General features: G+C 46.1%; 1 protein-coding gene across 2 annotated transcripts in view; it reads right to left on the bottom strand.

Annotated features, from left to right (window-relative positions):
- LOC119956333 (probable ATP-dependent RNA helicase DDX17) overlaps positions 1 to 16,472 on the bottom strand; it is a 47,997-nt gene extending 31,525 nt beyond the window's left edge. For both annotated transcript variants that reach the window (XM_038783475.1, XM_038783477.1), the window contains exons 1-5: positions 16,313 to 16,472; positions 15,451 to 15,619; positions 4,906 to 5,002; positions 3,215 to 3,348; positions 2,843 to 2,908 (exon numbers count right to left, since the gene is read on the bottom strand). In XM_038783475.1, the coding sequence (XP_038639403.1) occupies positions 2,843 to 2,908; positions 3,215 to 3,348; positions 4,906 to 5,002; positions 15,451 to 15,619; positions 16,313 to 16,359 (513 nt within the window). In that variant the 5' untranslated portion in view covers positions 16,360 to 16,472. The remainder of the gene's footprint in view (positions 1 to 2,842; positions 2,909 to 3,214; positions 3,349 to 4,905; positions 5,003 to 15,450; positions 15,620 to 16,312) is intronic.
- Positions 16,473 to 20,931: the final 4,459 nt, after the last annotated feature.

Raw genomic sequence — 20,931 nt, forward strand, 5'->3', positions numbered from 1 at the left:
CAGAAACACAGATGAAACTAACACAGAATAATGTAACAAGTATAAATGAAACCCCCATGACCCCTTTATAACTGTGGACTTTTCCTATACCATGCATTATTCCCTGATGGAGTCCTTCCATCAGTCTGTGACAAGCTACACGGAGGTATGGAGCATTAAAGTGCTCTTCTCCATTGACACACCATAAGAAAAGTCAAGCGATTCAATCACAAAAATAATCCCACCTCCATCCATCCATAGTGCTAATTTTTACATCTCAAATATTTATCATATTGACTTAGAAGATTTAAACAGCTGTTTCAAATACTGTCTGTGAAAAAGCATTCCCAGCTCCAGCAATCTGTAGCTTTCTCTTTCCTGATGACCTTCAAATGCGGCTGCATCAACAGGTATTTTGGGCAACCGGAGTAGTCTTGTGGTCTGTGTGTGGAGTGACTAGAAATGTTTTCCACTGCTAACAATATCCTCAAAGCTCCTGATTAACCAGCTGTCAACAGGCAGTGGGGGAAAGGAAAAGGATGATATTTTTGACTGGAGTAGGTCCAGTAGTTTATGCGACGCTCCAGAATTTGCTTGCCTCAGCAAATCCAAAAGACCCGCCGCAGATGGACTTTTGATTAAACTTGAGCAGAGCCCAACCACAAGCCGACGAAGATTGCAGAAGCTATAGTTTGGGAACAAGGAATCAAACGAGGAAGGATGTTCCATGGAACTGGACAAAGAAGTGTGGCAAAGCATTTGGTTTGTGTAAACGTCACTTGATACAGGATACATTACCGTGTGTCCAAACAGATTAAGCTAGTATGCAATGTTTCTCCATGTGGACTAGGGGCTGTGCTCTCTTCTCGTGGAATTCTGTTTTTTTATTGCAAGGTGAATTGAATATAGAAATATGGACGTTTTGCCACAGCTGTACACTGGTGAGACCACATTTGGAGTACTGATTCCTGGGGTGATGGGCTTATTTTGTGAGAAAAGGTTGGACATGTATCCATGGAATGAGAGCTGATCTTATTGAAATTGGTGCCCACTCACTCATTGACCCCGAGGGGACTTGGGTTGAGAGACTGCTTCCCCCTTCAAAAGACTAAAAAAAACTAGGGGACACAGTTAAAAAAGTTAACACATGAAAAAAATTGATTTCTTTTAGTTAGTTTGTGGCATTCTCTTCCCCGGGGAGTAGTGGAGACAGGGTCATTGAATATTTTAAAGTCTGATTTTGATAAGATTCTCGACTGACAATGGATTTGAAGGGTAGGGGGAGTATTGAATAGAGTTGAGGCCAAAATCAGATTAACCATGATCTTATTAAATGGCAGAGCAGGCTTGAACATAGAACATTACAACGCAGTACAGGCCCATCGGCCCTCGATGTTGCGTTGAACTGAGAAACCTCTCTAAAGCCCATCTACACTATTCCCTTATCGTCCATATGTCTATCCAATGACCATTTGAATGCCCTTAGTGTTGGCGAGTCCACTACTGTTGCAGGCAGGGCATTCCACGCCCTTACTACTCTCGGAGTAAAGAACCTACCTCTGACATCTGTCCTATATCTATCTCCCCTCAATTTAAAGCTATGTCCCCACGTGCTAGACATCACCATCCCAGGAAAAAGGCTCTCACTGTCCACCCTATCTAATCCTCTGATCATCTTGTATGCCTCAATTAAGTCACCTCTTAACCTTCTTCTCTCTAACGAAAACAGCCTCGTCCCTCAGCCTTCCCTCCATACCAGGCAACATTCTGGTAAATCTCCTCTGCACCCTTTCCAATGCTTCCACATCCTTCCTATAATGCGGCGACCAGAATTGCATGCAATACTCCAAATGCGGCCGCACCAGTGTTTTGTAGAGCTGCAACATGACCTCATGGCTCTGAAACTCAATCCCTCTACCAATAAAACACACCGTACGCCTTCTTAACAACCCTCTCAACCTGGGTGGCAACTTTCAGGGATCTCTTACTCCTAAATTCATACGAGTGTAACAGCACCCTCTTATGGCCATTTTCAAGCCTACGTAATAATAATATAAATCAAATGCATAGAAATCAAATTCGATTAAACTAATTTCACTTCACTCCATGTTGTACACACATTTTGTCCTACGAAGATATTAGAGTTCAGAAATCCTTTTAATTTCTGTAACAGTTTAACAAGATGCTCAAACATCAAATGGCTGTTATATCAAATGTGACGACCACTTTGCACTAAATAGGATTCTACAAAAAGCCACCAGGGTGGCCAGTAAATCTGATTTTGGTGGATATAGGTGAGGGAACGTTGGGTTTGGGCAGTGGAAGAACTCTTCTAAGTGAAAGAATCCTTAATATTCATGTGCACAGCTGCAGCCTCACGGCGCCGAGGTCCCAGGTTCAATCCCGGCTCTGCGTCGCTCTCCGTGTGGGGTTTGCACATTCTTCCCGTGTTTGCGTGGGTTTCGCCCCCACAACCCAAAAGATGCGCAGGGTAGGTGGATTAGCCACGCTAAATTGTCCCTTAATTGGAAAAAATGAATTGGGTACTCTAAATTTATTTTTAAAAAATATTCATCTGAACAGATAGGCTGCGTCTTGGATTAATATCTCATTGAAAGGACCACATCTTTAACATGCAGCGGTTCCTCATGACTATACTGGAGTGTCAACCTGGATTACGTGCTCAAGTAAAGGAGTGGGGCTTGATATCACATTCGGGCAGGATTGAAATCATTCGAATTGTGCTAAAATATGGTTCTCTATAATCTCACAATAAATGATCACCATCCAAACTATAAAATGTTGCCACAAGAAACAACCATTGACAGAGATAATTCCAATTAGTTGAAAGCAAAGCACTCACAATGGGTCCATCGCCACGCTCCAAGAATGGCTGGTGGTTGATGTGCACAATGGCCGGCAGTAAGTACTGGAAAATAAGAACTCAAAAATTACAATCCAATCATGTTTTACATGTATTCATTGAGCTGTTAAAACTCTCACGGCTGAACAATAAACTTCTGGGCGCCAGAGGTTTGGGGGGGGGGGGGGGGGGGGGGGGGGAATCCCCATGCAGGTGGGGCTTTGGGGGATGGACAGTCCCCTTTGGGGTTGGCTGAACAACTTCAAAATGAAACTTTCAGGTGTAACTTAAACCAGCCATTTACCCAAATTACCCAAGAATATTCAATTTTAATATTTCACACAAAGGGAACAAAAGTTGAAAAGTACTTACGGCCAGAGTTTTGCCAGATCCAGTCTGTGCAATTCCAACCATATCACGCCCACTGAGTGCCACGGGAAAGCCCTGGCACTGGATTGGTGTCGGTTCAACAAAATTCAGTGAACATAGAACATCCATTACGTAGGCTAGAAAATGAAAAGCAAAACATTCACAACGGGCATCTAAAAATCACAAAAACTGCAAATGCCGGAAATCAAACCCTCAGAGCAGCTTTATCAGAATTAGAAGATATTATAGGGGAACACATTAAAGTGGAGGGAGCAATATAATGGTTAGTAATGTAACCTGTAAGTGCTCACTTCATAGAACCATTTTATCCCTACAGTGCAGGAGGCAATTCAGCCCATCAAGTCAGCATTGACCCTCCGAAAGAGCTCTCTACGGAGAGCTGCCCTATCCCTATAACCCCACTTAACCTTTTGACAATAAGGGACAATTCAGCATAATCAATCCACCTAACCTGCTCAACTTTGGACTGTGGGAGGAAACCGGAACACCCGGAGGAAACCCACGCAGACACGGGGAGAATGTGCAAAGTCCACACAGTCACCCACAGTTGTAATCGAACCCGGGACCCTGGCCCTGTGAGGCAGCAGTGCTAATCACTGTGCCACCGTGCTGCCTCTTTGGTCTCCTATTAATATTATTTCAGATATTTAAGATCTTCCTAATTTCCAGGTTGCAATAGACCCCAGAACACATGTTTGCATGCATGTGGCTGTGTTTTATCTTCCCTTCTTTGTTCTGTTCCTTTTTAAATGCTGTTCTCCTGTAATTTCTTCCAGTTGTGTTGAAAGTTCAACCCCTGAACTCAAGGGACGTAGAAAGGTGGTTGGTAATTTCAACTTCTGTAGTTAAAATGCCCAGCCATGTCACTAGTTCATCAACCTTGCAACAGGTAGCCTTGAGTGAGAAATCCCCTAGCTGAAGCTATTAGTCCCATGCAACATTACAGCCCATAATTGTTTGAAGGAATGCAATTCACTCTAAATGTCTCACTTTTCATAGTTTAACATGTATAATCCAAAATAAAGCAGCAAGCCCCAAATTTACGGCCACTTCTGTATTTATAAGCCAATCTCTGCCGGTAAATCAGACACAGCAGACTTGACTCTGAACAAGTTTCTGTACAACTGCAAGATGGATGTTTAAATCCACCTGCCTGGAATGTCAACTCACTCGCTTTGGTCCCATTGGTGCATGTTTTCTCACAATCTTTTAAAAGAAAATTCCAATTAAGGGGCAATTTAGAGTGGCCAATCCACCTACCCTGCACATCTTTAGGTTGTGGGGGCGAAACCCACGCAACATGGGGAGAATGTGCAAACTCCACACGGACAGTGACCCGGGCGGGGCCAGGATTGAACCCAGGTCCTCGGCGCCATGAGGCAGCAGTGCTAACCACTGCACCACTGTGTTGCCCATTTTCTGACAATCTTAACTACACAATCCACCTATTTGTGGTCCAGATACGACACAATGGGAAAGCAGAATAAAACAACCTAACACTCTGCATCCAGAGTCTAAGACTTCCCTTCAAAACACCCACTGTATGTATTTTATACATAAATATATCTCACACACACAAAACCCATAACGTATATTAAAAAATAAAGCAACCAGCAAAAGAACAGGGTAGAAAAAATACAAGAGAAGTTTCATCAAACGTGGCTAACACTCACAAGGGAAATTTGCTTGATGAAACTGGAACACTGGCTTTGGACAGTCTGATCCCTTTGTTGTAATTTCTTTCTTTCGACGGAAGTCCTCGACATCATACTACCAAGAGTCAAAAAGAAGTTTAAATTAAAACAGTTCAGCAATTTCAACAGGCCACCTGAATTCCTGGTAGAAGGAGACAGGCTGCCAGAACTCAATGGCAATACTTCTGTCACTCTATCATTTATCGTCTCAAACAGATTCCTAAGTACGCCAATTTCTGGTTAAATTCATAAACCCGTCATTTACGAAGCACCTGAGCAACATTTCCAAACATTGTTATTTTAACGTTGTCCAGACAAAATATTATTCAGTACAATAGCCGACAGATTCGAATGAACAATTATAACACTTCGTCTTCCATGTCTCACACTCAACAGGCCGACAAGCCGGAAGTAATTTTCCCAAAATCTTTTCAGATTACAACAGCAGAATGTGGAATAAAGTGATTACGTATAGCATAGGAAAAGGTTATTCAGCCCAATTAGTCTAAACTGGTGTTAATACTCCACAAATTTCCTCCCATCCCAACCACATTCAGCATATCTTTCTATTCTCTTCTCTCTCATGACCACCCGCTTCATGTGGTGATGACTTCCACATTCTAATCACTTGGATTAAAGAAAACTGCCCTTATTTAATAACTACCGTGGGCGGAATTCTCGCCCCCCCCCCCCCCCCCCCCCCCCCCCCAAACCGGTGAGATTCACGGCTGGCCGCTGGGAGAATCGGCGCCCGCTGTTTGTAACGGGCGAGCGGCGATTCTCCGGCCCGGACGGGCCGAGCAGCCTGCCCAACACGACAGGGTCGCTGCCGGCGGGAACGCTGGGGCGGGGGGTTCTTGCACCGGGGAGTGGGAGGCTCAGAAGGGGTCTGGCCCGCGATCGGCGGCCCGGCCTCTCTGAAGGAGGACCTCCTTTCCTCTGCCGCCCCGCAAGATCCATCCGACATCTTCTTGCGGGGCGGCCGCGGGGAGGACGGCAACCGCGTATGTGACGTCATTTACGCGGCACCAAGGCCCGACGCGCGTAAATGACGCGGCGCCGCTCCTCGCCCCCCCGGGGGCGGGAGAATAGGGGGCTGGGAGTGGCCTCCGACGCCGGAGTGAAACACTCCGGTTTTCACTCCGGCATCGGGACTTAGTCTCCCGATGGAGCTCTGTGAGGTCACCTTTTAGGTTTATTTTGAAGAAAAAAGGCCCAACCTGGGAAATAATTCAATGCTTTTAGCGTTCATTCTTTTACTGATCTGCGATGCTTTGAATAATTTGATCAAATGCACCCCATGATCCTTTTACTCCCATCTCATTCAAGATATAGGTGGTGTTTCCATTTACCTGACAAATTTTAAGATTGAGCACGCATTGAATTTTATTTGCACTTAACTGTCTGATATAATGAAACATCCGCTGCAAGTTTAACCTGTTAGGAGCTTGTATCTTCTTGAAAATGGCTAGGATACCCAGGACAACATTCACCTCACCCCCCCAAAAAAGTAGTCCATATGTCGATACACCCAGTGCAGGGGCAGCACAGTGTTTAGCACTGCTGCTTCATGGCGCTGAGGACCTGGGTTCGATCCTGGCCCCGCCTGGATCACTGTCCGTGTGGAGTTTGCACATTCTCCCTGTGTTTGCGTGGGTTACGCTCCACAACCCAAAGATGTGCAGGCTAGATGTGCAAAGATGTGGATTGGCCACGCTAAATTGCCCCTTAATTGGAAAAAATGAATTGGGTACTCTAAATTTATAAAAAGAAATGCACCCAGTTCTGTTAGAATCATAGAATTTACAGTGTAGGCCATTCGGCTCATCGAGTCTGCACCGGCCCTTGGAAAGACCACACTACTTCTGCTTAAGCCCTTGCTTCCACCCTATGCCTGCAACCCAACCGTTGGACACTAAGTGGCAATTTATCATGGCCAATCCACCTAACTCGCACATCTTTGGACTGCGCCATGAGGCAGCAGTGCTGCCCTAGTTCATTAATATCATGTGCAGTGAATCAAATTGGCTGAAGACTGGCAGCTGTGATGCTGTAGACCTGCAGAGAAGGCCGAGATGGTTCATCCATTTGGCACTTCTGGCTGCAAATTATTTAGAATTGCATTCATGTGCTGGGCTCCCCCATTAAAGGATGGGGATATTTGTGAAGCCTATTCCTCCAGTAGTTATCCAATTGTCCACCAACATTCAAAACTGGATGTGGTAGAACTGCAGAGCTTACATCTGATCCGATGGCCATGGGATTGCTTGTTTGTTTGTTTGTTACTTGCTGCTTCTGCTGTTTGGCATGAAAATAGTTCTGTTTTGTATCTTCACCAGGTTAACACCTAATTTTAGGCATTGGTTCCTTGCACGCACGCCAGTACGCTTTGCTGAATCAGGGTTGATCACCTGGTTTGAAGGCAGAGTGTGGATATGCCAGGCTATGAGGTTACAAATTGTAGTTGTATACAATTCTGATGACCCACAGGCCTCATGGATGCCCAGTTTTGAGTTGCTAGATCTGTTCAAAATCTATTCCATTTAGCACGGTGGTAGATAATCATTTTGTATGGTGCATCATTCTATAAGAAGGAACAACCTCTGACCAGTGGATGGCTATGAAGCAAATTTAGTAAGTTTCTAAACTAACAGTAACATTTTCCTGCTATTTGAAGAACACAGGATCAGGAAAATGCCATTCAGCCGCTCGTGCTATTGTGTACTTCAGTGAGATTATGGTTGGTCTGTAAACTAACACCATTTAACCACTTTGATTCCATAATCTTTAATAATAGTGCACAACAAAAATCTATCAATCGCAGTATTCAAAATTTTAAATGACTTAAGCTTCTTAGAATTGAGTTTCAGATTTCCACTAATCCTTTGTGCCTCCTGATTTCAATCCTGAACGGCCTAACTCTCATTTTTAAAGTTAAACTCTCTTGTTCCGAACTTCCTCCAGCAGGAAATAGTCTCTATCAGCTCCTTTGATCATCTCTTAACACCTCAGTAAATCACTCCTCAATGTTCTGCACTCAAAACATTAAAGTCCAATCTCTGCAATCTGTCCTCACATTTTAGCCCATTTAATTCCTGTATCAACATCAAACGGCCTTCAATAAGATAACTCTCATGTCTAGGAGTCAGGGCACAAGCAACAAAGGGTTACAACCCAGAACAGAGTAGAGGACTGACAAGAAAATGAGAAACTGGGTTCCAGAGATACATACTAGGACCACAGCTGTTCACCGTATATCAGTGTTCTTCAAAGTCGGGGGCGAGACCCACGGAGCCGTTGTCCGCGGCGCTCCCGATCGCGCAAATCCCCGCGCAGCAGCTGGCTTTTCATAATGCCGGCTGCAAGCGGCCGTGAACATGTCAAAAACAAAATTCGGCCACATTGCGCGCACAATCATCGGTACGCATACGCATTACGCGAATGTTTTAAAAATTCGGTCGCATTGCGCATGCCGTCGATAATCGGGCACCCACACAGTACGGCCGCTATGTTTTTAAACAAAATGTTTTTTGTTTTACAAATTCTGTAGTGGTTTTTATTCATTTATTTTATTTGTTTTACAAGCTCGGGCGGAGGTTTATTTGATAAAACTTTACAGGAAAATAATTCAGCGCTTTGGACAGATGGAGACTCCATACTTCCGACACAGGAAGGCTTCACCTTCATCAAACAGTTTCCATTGAAGGAGCGTGTATGAGGGCCAAAGGGACTCAAAACCATTTCCTCCATTTTTGGCAGCAGCAAACAAGGTAAGAGAAAATGGTGGGTCGCGCAGGTCGGCCGGCATGGGTTGCAAAGGTCGGCCGGTTGCTAAAAATGGGTCCCCGGAAAAAAAGTTTGAAGAACACTGCCGTACATGATTTGGACTTGGGAATTGGCACTATGGTGGGGAGGGCATGTTGTTAATACAGCAGAGGACCTCGACAAAATACAGGAAGGTGTTAATAAACTTGCAACGTATGCGACTGGCAAATGAAGCACGGAGTGGTACATTTTGTATGATGAATAAGGAGGCCATGGATCCCTTGAAGTAAGTGTCAAAGTGGTGTAGAGGAGGTGATTCAGGTTAATAACACGGTAAATTACAAACCAGGCAAAGCACTGGGGTTTCATCTCTAGAGGGACAGAAATTAAAAGCAGAGAACATCATGAAAGGGTCTCACGAGCAGATGTAGAGATGTTTCCTCCAGTAGAAACCAGAACTTGGACCCATGAATAAATGACAGTCACCAATAACTCCAATTGTTAATTTGGGAGAAACTTACCCAGAGTATTAAAATGTACAATTCTAGAGTACAAGAAGTTGAGGTGAATAATAACATTGATGCATTTAAGGGGAAGTGCTGGAGAAGAAAATAGAATACTTTAATGGTGAGATGTAAAAGGAGAGTAAAGACTCATGGAGCATAAACATCTCTATGGACCAGCTGGGTCAAATGTCCTGTTTGTGTTGCAAATACGATGTAATTATTCTGCACTGCCTTCTTCCAATGACAATATGTCCTTTCTCAAATGTAGTGGCTCGAATGACAACATTTTAGATGGTATCTAAGCAGAACTCTGTACAATAATTTCTACCACTTTGTATTCCTTGAAAGAAAGGCAACATTCCATCCTCCATTGCCTTTATATTGTCGTATTGTTTTCTTGCCATTATAAACTGGATGAGCAACGATGTCCTCCAATAGCTTGAAAACTGAAGCCAGTGCCTTTTGCTTTGGTAGCAACTCTGCTCCAGCACCATAGACTCTCGAGCAACAATCTGAGTCTGAACCAGACTATTTGCAACCGTGGGGTCATATTTAACCCAAAAATGACCACCCATCACCAAAACTACCCATTTCCACCTCCACCCCGGCCTCAGCTCATCAGCTGTTACTTTTGAGACTTGACTATTCCAACACATTCCTGACCGGTCTCCCATCTTCTGTAAACGCAAGATCATCCAAAACTATGCTGGCTTTATACTGACTTACGCTCCATTCACCATGGTTCACTGATCGACATCCAAACTTAAGAGTTCAGAGTGGGAGTAGCCACTCCACCCTGCGAGCCTACACTGCCATTCGTAGTGATGCAGTGGGGAAGGTAACAATGACAAAGGAGAGTACTTGCAGGCAAGGAGATGGGTTGAAGTGTGTATACTTTAATGCAAGAAGCATCAGGAATAAGGTGGGTGAACTTAAGGCATGGATCGGTACTTGGGACTACGATGTGGTGGCCATCACGGAAACTTGGATAGAAGAGGGCCAGAAATGGTTGTTGGAGGTCCCTGGTTATAGATGTGTCAACAAGATTAGGGAGGGTGGTAAAAGAGGTGGGGGGGTGGCATTGTTAATTAGAGATAGTATAACAGCTGCAGAAAGGCAGTTCGAGGGGGATCTGCCTACTGAGGTAATATGGGTTGAAGTTAGAAATAGGAAAGGAGCAGTCACCTTGTTGGGAGTGTTCTATAGGCCCCCCAATAGCAGCAGAGATGTGGAGGAACAGATTGGGAAACAGATTCTGGAAAGGTGCAGAAGTCACAGGGTAGTAGTCATGGGCGACTTCAACTTCCCAAACATTGAGTGGAAACTCTTTAGATCAAATAGTTTGGATGGGGTAGTGTTTGTGCAGTGTGTCCAGGAAGCTTTTCTAACACAGTATGTAGATTGTCCGACCAGAGGGGAGGCCATATTGGATTTAGTACTTGGTAATGAACCAGGGCAGGTGATAGATTTGTTAGTGGGGGAGCATTTTGGAGGTAGTGACCACAATTCTGTGACTTTCACTTTAGTAATGGAGAGGGATAGGTGCGAGCAACAGGGCAAGGTTTATAATTGGGGGAAGGGTAAATACAATGCTGTCAGACAAGAATTGAAGTGCAGAAGTTGGGAACATAGGCTGTCAGGGAAGGACACAAGTGAAATGTGGAACTTGTTCAAGGATCAGGTACTGCGTGTCTTTGATATGTATGTCCCTGTCAGGCAGGGAAGAGATGGTCGAGTGAGGGAACCATGGTTGACAAGAGAGGTTGAATGTCTTGTTAAGAGGAAGAAGGAGACTTATGTAAGGCTGAAGAAACAAGGTTCAGACAGTGCGCTGGAGGGATACAAGATAGCCAGGAGGGAACTGAAGAAAGGGATTAGGAGAGCTAAGAGAGGGCATGAAAAATCTTTGGCGGGTAGGATCAAGGAAAACCCCAAGGCCGTTTACACATACGTGAGAAATATGAGAATGACTAGAGTGAGAGTAGGTCCGATTAAGGACAGTAGCGGGAGATTGTGTATTGAGTCTGAAGAGATAGGAGAGGTCTTGAACAAGTATTTTTCTTCAGTATTTACAAATGAGAGGGGCCATATTGTTGGAGAGGACAGCGTGAAGCAGACTGATAAGCTTGAGGAGATACTTGTCAGGAAGGAAGATGTGTTGCGCGTTTTGAAAAACTTGAGGATAGACAAGTCCCCCGGGCCTGACGGGATATATCCAAGGATTCTATGGGAAGCAAGAAATGAAATTGCAGAGCCGTTGGCAATGATCTTTTCGTCCTCGCTGTCAACAGGGGTGGTACCAGAGGATTGGAGAGTGGCGAATGTCGTGCCCCTGTTCAAAAAAGGGAATAGGGATAACCCTGGGAATTACAGGCCAGTTAGTCTTACTTCGGTGGTAGGCAAAGTAATGGAAAGGGTACTGAGGGATAGGATTTCTGAGCATCTGGAAAGGCATTGCTTGATTAGGGATAGTCAGCACGGATTTGTGAGGGGTAGGTCTTGCCTTACAAGTCTTATTGAATTCTTTGAGGAGGTGACCAAGCATGTGGATGAAGGTAAAGCAGTGGATGTAGTGTACATGGATTTTAGTAAGGCATTTGATAAGGTTCCCCATGGTAGGCTTATGCAGAAAGTAAGGAGGCATGGGATAGTGGGAAATTTGGCCAGTTGGATAACAAACTGGCTAACCGATAGAAGACAGAGAGTTGTGGTGGATGGCAAATATTCAGCCTGGAGCCCAGTTATCAGTGGCGTACCGCAGGGATCAGTTCTGGGTCCTCTGCTGTTTGTGATTTTCATTAACGACTTGGATGAGGGAGTTGAAGGATGGGTCAGTAAATTTGCAGATGATACGAAGATTGGTGGAGTTGTGGATAGTGAGGAGGGCTGTTGTCGGCTTCAAAGAGACATAGATAGAATGCAGAGCTGGGCTGAGAAGTGGCAGATGGAGTTTAACCCTGACAAGTGTGAGGTTGTCCATTTTGGAAGGACAAATCTGAATGCGGAATACAGGGTTAATGGTAGGGTTCTTGGCAATGTGGAGGAGCAGAGAGATCTTGGGGTCTATGTTCATTGTTCTTTGAAAGTTGCCACTCAAGTGGATAGAGCTGTGAAGAAGGCCTATGGTGTGCTAGCGTTCATTAGCAGAGGGATTGAATTTAAGAGCCGTGAGGTGATGATGCAGCTGTACAAAACCTTGGTCAGGCCACATTTGGAGTACTGTGTGCAGTTCTGGTCACCTCATTTTAGGAAGGATGTGGAAGCTTTGGAAAAGGTGCAAAGGTGATTTACCAGGATGTTGCCTGGAATGGAGAGTAGGTCATACGAGGAAAGATTGAGGGTGCTAGGCCTTTTCTCATTAGAACGGAGAAGGGTGAGGGGCGACTTGATAGAGGTTTATAAGATGATCAGGGGAATAGATAGAGTAGACAGTCAGAGACTTTTTCCCCGGGTGGAACACACCATTATAAGGGGACATAAATTTAAGATAAATGGTGGAAGATATAGAGGGGATGTCAGAGGTAGGTTCTTTACCCAGAGAGTAGTGGGGGCATGGAATGCACTGCCTGTGGTAGTAGTTGAGTCGGAAAATTTATGGACCTTCAAGCGGCTATTGGATAGGTACTTGGATTAGGGTAGAATAAGGGAGTGTAGGTTAACTTCTTAAGGGCAGCACGGTAGCATTGTGGATAGCACAATTGCTTCACAGCTCCAGGGTCCCAAGTTCGATTTCGACTTGGGTCACTGTCTGTGTGGAGTCTGCACATCCTCCCCGTGACTGCGTGGGTTTCCTCCGGGTACTCCGGTTTCCTCCCACAGTCCAAAGATGTGCAGGTTGGGTGGATTGGCCATGACAAATTGTCCAAAATTCTATGATTAACCTAGGACAAAAGTTCGGCGCAACATCGTGGGCCGAAGAGCCTGTTCTGTGCTGTATTTCTCTATTTCTATTTCAACAAAATCAAGACTGATTGGACTGTAACCGCCTGCCTACCTCCGATAACCGTTCTTTCACGTGTTGTTTATCAAGGATCAATCAATCCTTGAAGCCACTGAAGGACTCTGTTCCCATTGCCTTTTTTTAAAAAATTCCAATTAAGGGGCAATTTAGCGTGGCCAATCCAGCTAACCTGCACATCTTTGGGTTGTGGGGGTGAAACCCATGCAGACATGGGGAGAATGTGCAAACTCCACACGGACAGTGACCCAGCGCCGGGATTCGAACCCGGGTCCTCAGTGCTGCAGTTCCAGTGCTAACCACTGCTCCACATGCTCCCCTCGGTTTCCATTGTCTTTTGTGGAGGTTTTGAGGAACGAGGAATCACGGTATAAAAAGTTGAGCTCCCAGCACTGATCCCAGTGGCAAACCACTCGTTACACCTCGGCAAGACCCATTATGGCTACCCCCTATTTCCTGCCATCGAGCTAGATTCTATCCATGCCAATTCGTTACCTGAGCTTTTACTTTCCACAATAATCTTTAATGTGGCATCTTATCAAAGGTTCCCCTTTATCCACAGCACATGTGACTCCTTTAAAGAATTCAAATAATTTCTCTTTCACAAGAGAATCCGGCCTCTGCCGGATTGCCCTGAATTTTTTCTAAGTGCCCTGTGATCTTTAATAATATCTAACATTTTCCTAATGACAGCTATTAGGCTAACTGGTCTGTAGTTCCTGCCTCCCTCACTTTTTAAGTAAAGGAGCTACATTTGCTATCTTCCAATCTCCCCGACTTTAGAGAGTTTTGGAAAATTAAAACCAACACACCAACTATCTCACTAGCCACCTGAGGATGAAGTCCACCAGTACCTGTGCACGTAGTAGCTCACAGCTCCAACAAATTGCTCAGTAACACTTCCCTGGTGATTGTACCCTCCCTGAGTTTCTACCTCCCCTCTCGATTCCTGATTTACAGCTTATTTCTGGGATGTTACTGAAATCCTTTATTGTGAAGACCGATGCAAGATACCTGTGCAATCGGCTACTGGTTAAGCAACGCTTTGGCTTTAATTCCTCACTGTCTTTTCAAATTGCCCCATCGCCTCACCCCTCCCCATCTCTAGCCTGCGCCATCTCTATATTTTTTTTTATAAATTTAGATTACCCAATGATTTTTTCCAATTAAGGGGCAATTTAGCGTGGCCAATCCACCTACTCTGCACATTTTTGGGTTGTGGGGGCGAAACCCACGCAGACACGGGGAGAACGTGCAAACTCCACACGGACAGTGACCCAGAGCCGGGATCGAACCTGGGACCTCAGCGCTCCATCTCTATATTTTAGTGATTTCTGTACATGAACTCTCAAATTTCTGCTCCCTTACAGCTGGTTGCTTCTCACTATTTAGAAAATAAGCTGATCCATCTTAGCCCCAAAGTGGATGAGCTCAAGACATTTCCACATCGAGTACCAGCTGTCAGCTGTGCCCACTCACTTACTCTATCCCTTTCAATTCTCCTTCTATCTGACTGTTTAACCTACCTCGTAACACAGATTGTCAAGAAAGTTTAGATATACAGCTCTCTCTTTTATCCAAGCCAGGTGAAATACCCAGTTTAGATTGATGCATTACCAGAACATCACCAGTCATTGGGCATGGTGGTTAGCACTGCTGCAGCATCAGGGATCCAGATTAAATGTTCTGGCGTGGGAATTTCCGGTTTTTAATGTCAAATTCGACTCAAAAGTATATGTTTTTAGAGGTTCAGTACCTTTGTAGTTAACGGTTTTTTTTGTAAAACAAGCACACATCTAAAATTCAATAATGCATCATGGAACAATATAACCATTGGTTTGCCCATCAGACGCTACACTTCAAAAGATGTGAAGGGTTATACAGAAGGATACTGAATAGACTATTCCGCCTATTGCATATGTGGAGATAACGTAATGCAGCACTCACTGAGGTGCTGTAAAGTCACCATCGTACCAGATGACCATAGGCTACTTTCCCCGTTGAGGGTGAGAGCTGACTGGTGGTGATTTAACCTGAGGATGACCACACCTCAGGCGAGGGGCAAGGTTGAGGAGGAGCGGGCCTTCATGAATAACCTCACCAGTACGGGAATCAAACCCACACCGTATCAGGTGATTGCTCTGCGTCATAAATCACATGTCTAGTCAACTGAGCTAAACCGGCCCCCGGTTGAGGCGGCGTACCCCAACAGTCCCCCAATGGTTCTGGAATGCAGCAACTGTTATCATTCACAACATGGATCTGAGCTGTAGTTTGCTGATTGCGAATACCCACCGGACTTAATCGAACCACTTCAGTGTTCTCTACGTAGAAATTCTTCTCGAATTTAGGCAATTCCTCCATGTCCCACTTCTTCTTCCTCAGACGTTCGCCGGGCTGTCCGAATTTCTTCCCCATGGAGGGCCCCCCGCGGTTGGGCCCGCCACCAAACCGTGGGCCATTGCTAGGGAAAGGAGGTTGGATCTCAGTCAGAAATGGATACAACTGCAGCCCGGCGAACAGTTCGCAATAAGAGAGCCCGCATCAGGATGTGACAAGTGAGTTTTGTTGCCACCGCACTGTAAATCCCAATATAATCAGAGAACGAGGCAGGCTCGACGGGCTGAATGGCCTTACAACAATTCGATGCGCGCGCCGGTCGTTGTGCGTCACTAAGGGGAGCAAGGTTCGAATGCCCGGATGGGGGCCGTGCTCCGAGGAAGCCGCGCTGTGATTGGCCGCGGCTCCTGTCAGTCAGGGTCTGGACTGACAGCGGATGCCGCCAATAAGAGGGAGGGAGCACCCTCGCCACCGCGCCAATCAGAGCGCAGGACGGACGGAAGGCGGGACTCGCGGTGCCGGCTCCTCGGGGCGACCGGCGCCAACAGGAATGAGCCGGCTCGCCCTAACACCCCCCTCCCCCAGCCCGGCCTAACACCCCCCCACCCCGGCAGCTACCTCCCCCATCCCCCACCTCCAACCCCCACGCAACATCAACCGGCCGCTCCCCGCAGACCAGGAGCGGGGAGCAGGCCCTGGAGCCTCAGGCCTTGGGTCGGTACGAGGCCCAAAGTGGCTACGCTGGAAAGTGCTCCTTCCCCCCGCCCCCCCGGCAAAAATAATAACGGGCCAGTTAGTCCCCGGTGACGCCGCCTACCTTCCCCGGTCTCTGCCGCGGTCACGATCTCCGCCGAAGCCCCTCATTTTCAATGGATTCTGGCCGCCGAGAAACAAAGAAGCCGCAGTGCGTGTGACCGGATCGACAGCGAGTCGCGGGAAGAGCCGCCCCTCCCTCCGCAGCGCGGCCGCAATAGCCACCCCTCCCTCCGCAGCCCTGTCAACAACAGCCGAAACAGTCGCCCCTCCCTCCGCAGCCCTGTCATAACAGTCGCCCCTCCCTCCGCAGCGCGGCCGGAACAGCCACCCCTCCCCCTGCAGCCCAGTCTACCCGGCAACAGTGACGCCACTCACCGGACGTCACGTCCTGTGTGGCGGCGGGAGCCAATCAGAGGCGGGCGTTGTTTGGAATGCGGGACAGGGCCTCCTTCCGGCTGAGCTGCAACCACATAGCAATTCATCCAAACAGAAACCGGGTTTGGCAGCAAGTGCGCTGTTTCTCATTGTTGTGTATGATAAATCCTGGTGTGGCTATTCAAATATCCCTTCCTCACAAAACCTCTTAAGTAATGAAATAGCAAAAATAGTCTGTCCAAAACACCTGGAATAAAGGCAGGAAATGCTGGATAAACTCAGCAGGTCTCCTGATCAATTCGATCCCAAACCTGAACTCTTGTCTTTCTCTGTCCAGAGGCTGCCAGACCTGCTCTGAGTTTATCAAGCACTTTGCTTTTGGTCCAAAACATACCTGGACTGATGGGATTGGGAGGGGGGAGGAAGCCAGGGGCACTGGGGGTTCAGAATGCAAAAGTCCTCGGTATAGGGCACGAGGATCTTGGCCTTGCCTGGGGTTAATGCCCAAGGGTCCTAGGTTTGATGGTCCCAGGCTGTGTGCACAGGCAGCACACTATAGTCCTGGAAGTTAGAGTGGAGGGTGGTCCTGGGGTGGGGGGGATGGTGGTCAGAGCCCGAGGATCCCTGCCGAGAGCATGAGGATCCTGGGGTGAGGTGCAGAGCATTGGCGTTGCTGGGGGGGGGGTGGAGGTCAGCGTCCAAGCATCTTGGGTTTAAAGGGTTGTGGCGGGGCTGGTCAAGTCATGTACAGAATCAGAGACTAATTGTCCCAACAGTTTGCAAGAAGGGGCAGAGCATATGGATCCCAATATTGCCCATGAATAATCCCAGAGATCGTTTTAAGTCATCCCCGAGGGCAAGTCAGCATAGTCTTTTGTGGGGAAAGGTTGACAGGGAATTTGTTAGGAACATAAACTTTGGGACTAAAGAGGGTCTGGTTTTATTTAGCTGGACCTCAGCTCGCCTGTTGATTTAGTGCCACTTAAGAGAATGGCCCTGCAGGGAGAAAAGCGTTGTATCTCTGGGCAGTTAATGAAGAGCTAGCTCCTAACAGAGGTCTGACTTCATAGAGCTTGGGAATTGTCTAGTGAAATATCCCACGGATCTGCAGTTTATAGTGTTTATTAATGATTTAGAAATGGGACAGAGACAAAAACTGTCCAAATGACACCAGGAAGGGTGTACATTATGAGCAACTAGGAGAGAGCTGGCAATCAGATGCAGATTGTGGAGTCAGGCTGAGAATGGCAAATTATAGTCAATGTTGCCAAGTCAACTTGAAGAGGCAAGAGAATAAACACTGGAATTATACCTATATGTTGTTAGTCTACAATGTGGAAAATAGCGCAGGTGTGTCCTGTACACAAAAACAGGTCAAATCCAACCCAGCCTACCAGTCTACTCTCCATTATCAGCAAACTGAAGGAAATTAAATGAAATGAAAATCGCTTATTGTCACGAGTAGACTTCAAATGAAGTTACTGTGAAAAGCCCCTAGTCGCCACATTCCGGCACCTGTTCGGGGAGACTGTTACGGGACCGTGCTGCTGGCCTGCTTCGCTGTTTTCAAAGCCAGCGATTTCGCCCAGTGCTAAAGTCATCAACAGTGCTAACAAGTGGCACTTACTCAGCAATAACCTGCTCACAGATGCTCATTTGTGTTCCGCCGGGGTCACTCAGTTCCTGACCTCATTACAGCCTCGGTTCAAACATGGATAAAGAGCTGAATGCCAGAGGTGAGGTGAGAATGACTGCCCTTGACATCAAGGCAGCATTTGACCGAGTATGGCATCAAGGAACCCTAGCTAAACTGGAGTGAATGGGAATCAGGGGAAAACTCTCTTCTGGAGTCATACCTGGTACAAAAGAAGATGATTGGAGATCAATCATCTGAACACCATCACATCACCTCGGCGTTCCTCAGGGTAGTGTCCTAGGCCCAACCATCTTCAGCTGCTTCAGCAATGACCACCCGTCCATTATAAGGTCAGAAGTGGGGACGTTTGCGGTAGACTGCACAATGTTTAGCACCATTTGTGACTCCACAGATAATGATGAAGTCCATGTCCAAATACAGATAAGACCTGGACAATATCCAGGCTTGCGCAGACAAATGGCAAGTTACATTCGAGTCACACAAGTGCTAGGCAATGACCATTTCCGACCAGAGAGGATCTAACCACCGCTCCTTGATATTCAATGGCGTTACTGTCACTGAATCCCCACAATCAACATCCTGAGGGTTACTATTGATCAGAAACTGGACTGGACGAGTCGCATTAATACTGTGGCTACCAGGACAGGTCAACGGCTAGGATCATACCGTGAGTAACTCGCGTCCTGACCCCAAAACCTGTCCACTTTCTACAAGGCACAAGTCATGAGTGTAATGGAGTACTCTCCACTTCCCTGGATGTGTGCAGCTCCAACAACATTCAAGCTTGACACCATCCAGGACAAAGCAGCATGCTTGATTGCACCTCCTTCCACAAACATTCAAACCCTCCACCACTGACAAACAGTGGCAGCCATATGCACCATCTACAAGATGCACTGCAGTAACTCACCAAGGTTCCTTAGACAACATCTTCCAAACCCACGACCACTATCATCCAGAAGGACAAGAGCAGCAGATACCTGGGAACCCCACAACCTGGAGGTTCCCCTCCAAGTCACTCACCACCCTGACTTGGAAATATATCGCTGTTCCTTCACTGTCGCTGGAGCAAAATCCTGGAACTCCCTCCCTAATAGCACAGTGGGTGTAACTACACCTCAAGGACTGCAGCAGTTCAGGAAGGCAATTCACCACCACCTGCTGAAGGGCAACAAGGGATGGGCAATAAATGCTGGTCTAACTAGCGACGCCCACATCCTGTAAATTTATTTTTTAAAATGGGAGTGGGTGGGAATTATGACCAGTTAATTTCTTTTTGATAATGTTGGTTTAAATCAGATAACATTGGAGTCTGAAAGTGACCACTTCCACTTCTCTGCAGAGATTCCATGTGACTGCCAATTTCACCAGACAGTCCATCCTCTTAAAGTCTGATGCTATCCTTTGCACTACTTTTATACATTTCAGAGAATTGTGTCACCTGTAAACTATGAAATAATTGTCCCAATAGCCAAATAAGCAGCTAAGAACTATGCGTGCAGCAGTGAGATTTAGGGGTTCACATGCAGAAATCACAGGTACAAAGAAATAATTAGAACGGTTACTGGAATTTTGGCCTATATCTCAAAGGTTGGAACACAAAAAAGTGGATGTTACAGCTGTACATAGCTCTGGAAAGACCCGCACCTGTATTATATTCAGTTCTAGGCACACATTTCAGGAAGGATATATTAACTTTGAAGGGATGTAGCTCAGATTGACCAGAATAATTCTGAGGCCAAAAGGGTTAAATGAGGCACATGTAGAATATAGAAGATTAATGGGTAGTAGTCTAATTCTGGTGGGCGAGGGCAAAACAAGTGGCATAACCTTCAAATTTGAGCTAGGCCGTGCAGGGGTAACATAAGGGTGGTGGAAATCTGGAATTTTACTTCCAAAAGTTGGCTGAGGGTCAACTTAATCATTTCGAAACTGGGGTCAACATATGTTTGTTGGCCAAAGGTATGAAGGATTATGGAATCAAAGTGGAAAGGTGGAGTTAAGATACAGATCAAGGGGCTGAATGGACTGGTGGAATAGCTCAAGGGGCTGAATGGACTGCTCCTAGAAACTGTCTAGTTTCTATTTCTTAGAAGGGTCGATGCACAAGGGATGGAATTAAAGGATGGGAACAATATGTTTTGGTTCAATGGCCGTTTCTCATTCCTGGATGAATACATGTAAAGAGACAAAGTGATGAGAACAAGTTGTATTTACAGTTAAACCTTGGCAAGGCATCAAGTGGTTGGAGAACTCAAGGGCTTCTTCAACATCATTGGCATTAGCACAAGATGCACAGGTTTTATGGGTTCCAGATAAATGACCCTCAACAGCTTTTTAATGACTTGCACAAACATGAAATGTAGAATTGTATCTGCTAATTGTCTAGTTTACATCTTTAACCTTTAGATTTGATATTTGAAATAAGGAAAAGAACAGGAAAATGGCAACAATTTGGACTGATAATCAAAAACCTTGTGCGGAATTCTCTGATCCTGAGCCTAAGTGTTGACGCCGTTGGAAACGCCGTCGCGTTTCCCGACGGTGTCAACATGGCCCCAGGATCAGCAATTCTGGCCCCTATAGGGGGCCAGCAGGGCACTGGTGCTGTTCACGCCGCTCCAGCTGATGATCCGGCCATGGAATGG

The sequence above is a fragment of the Scyliorhinus canicula genome, chromosome 23, assembly GCF_902713615.1.
Source record: "Scyliorhinus canicula chromosome 23, sScyCan1.1, whole genome shotgun sequence".
NCBI lineage: Eukaryota > Metazoa > Chordata > Chondrichthyes > Carcharhiniformes > Scyliorhinidae > Scyliorhinus > Scyliorhinus canicula.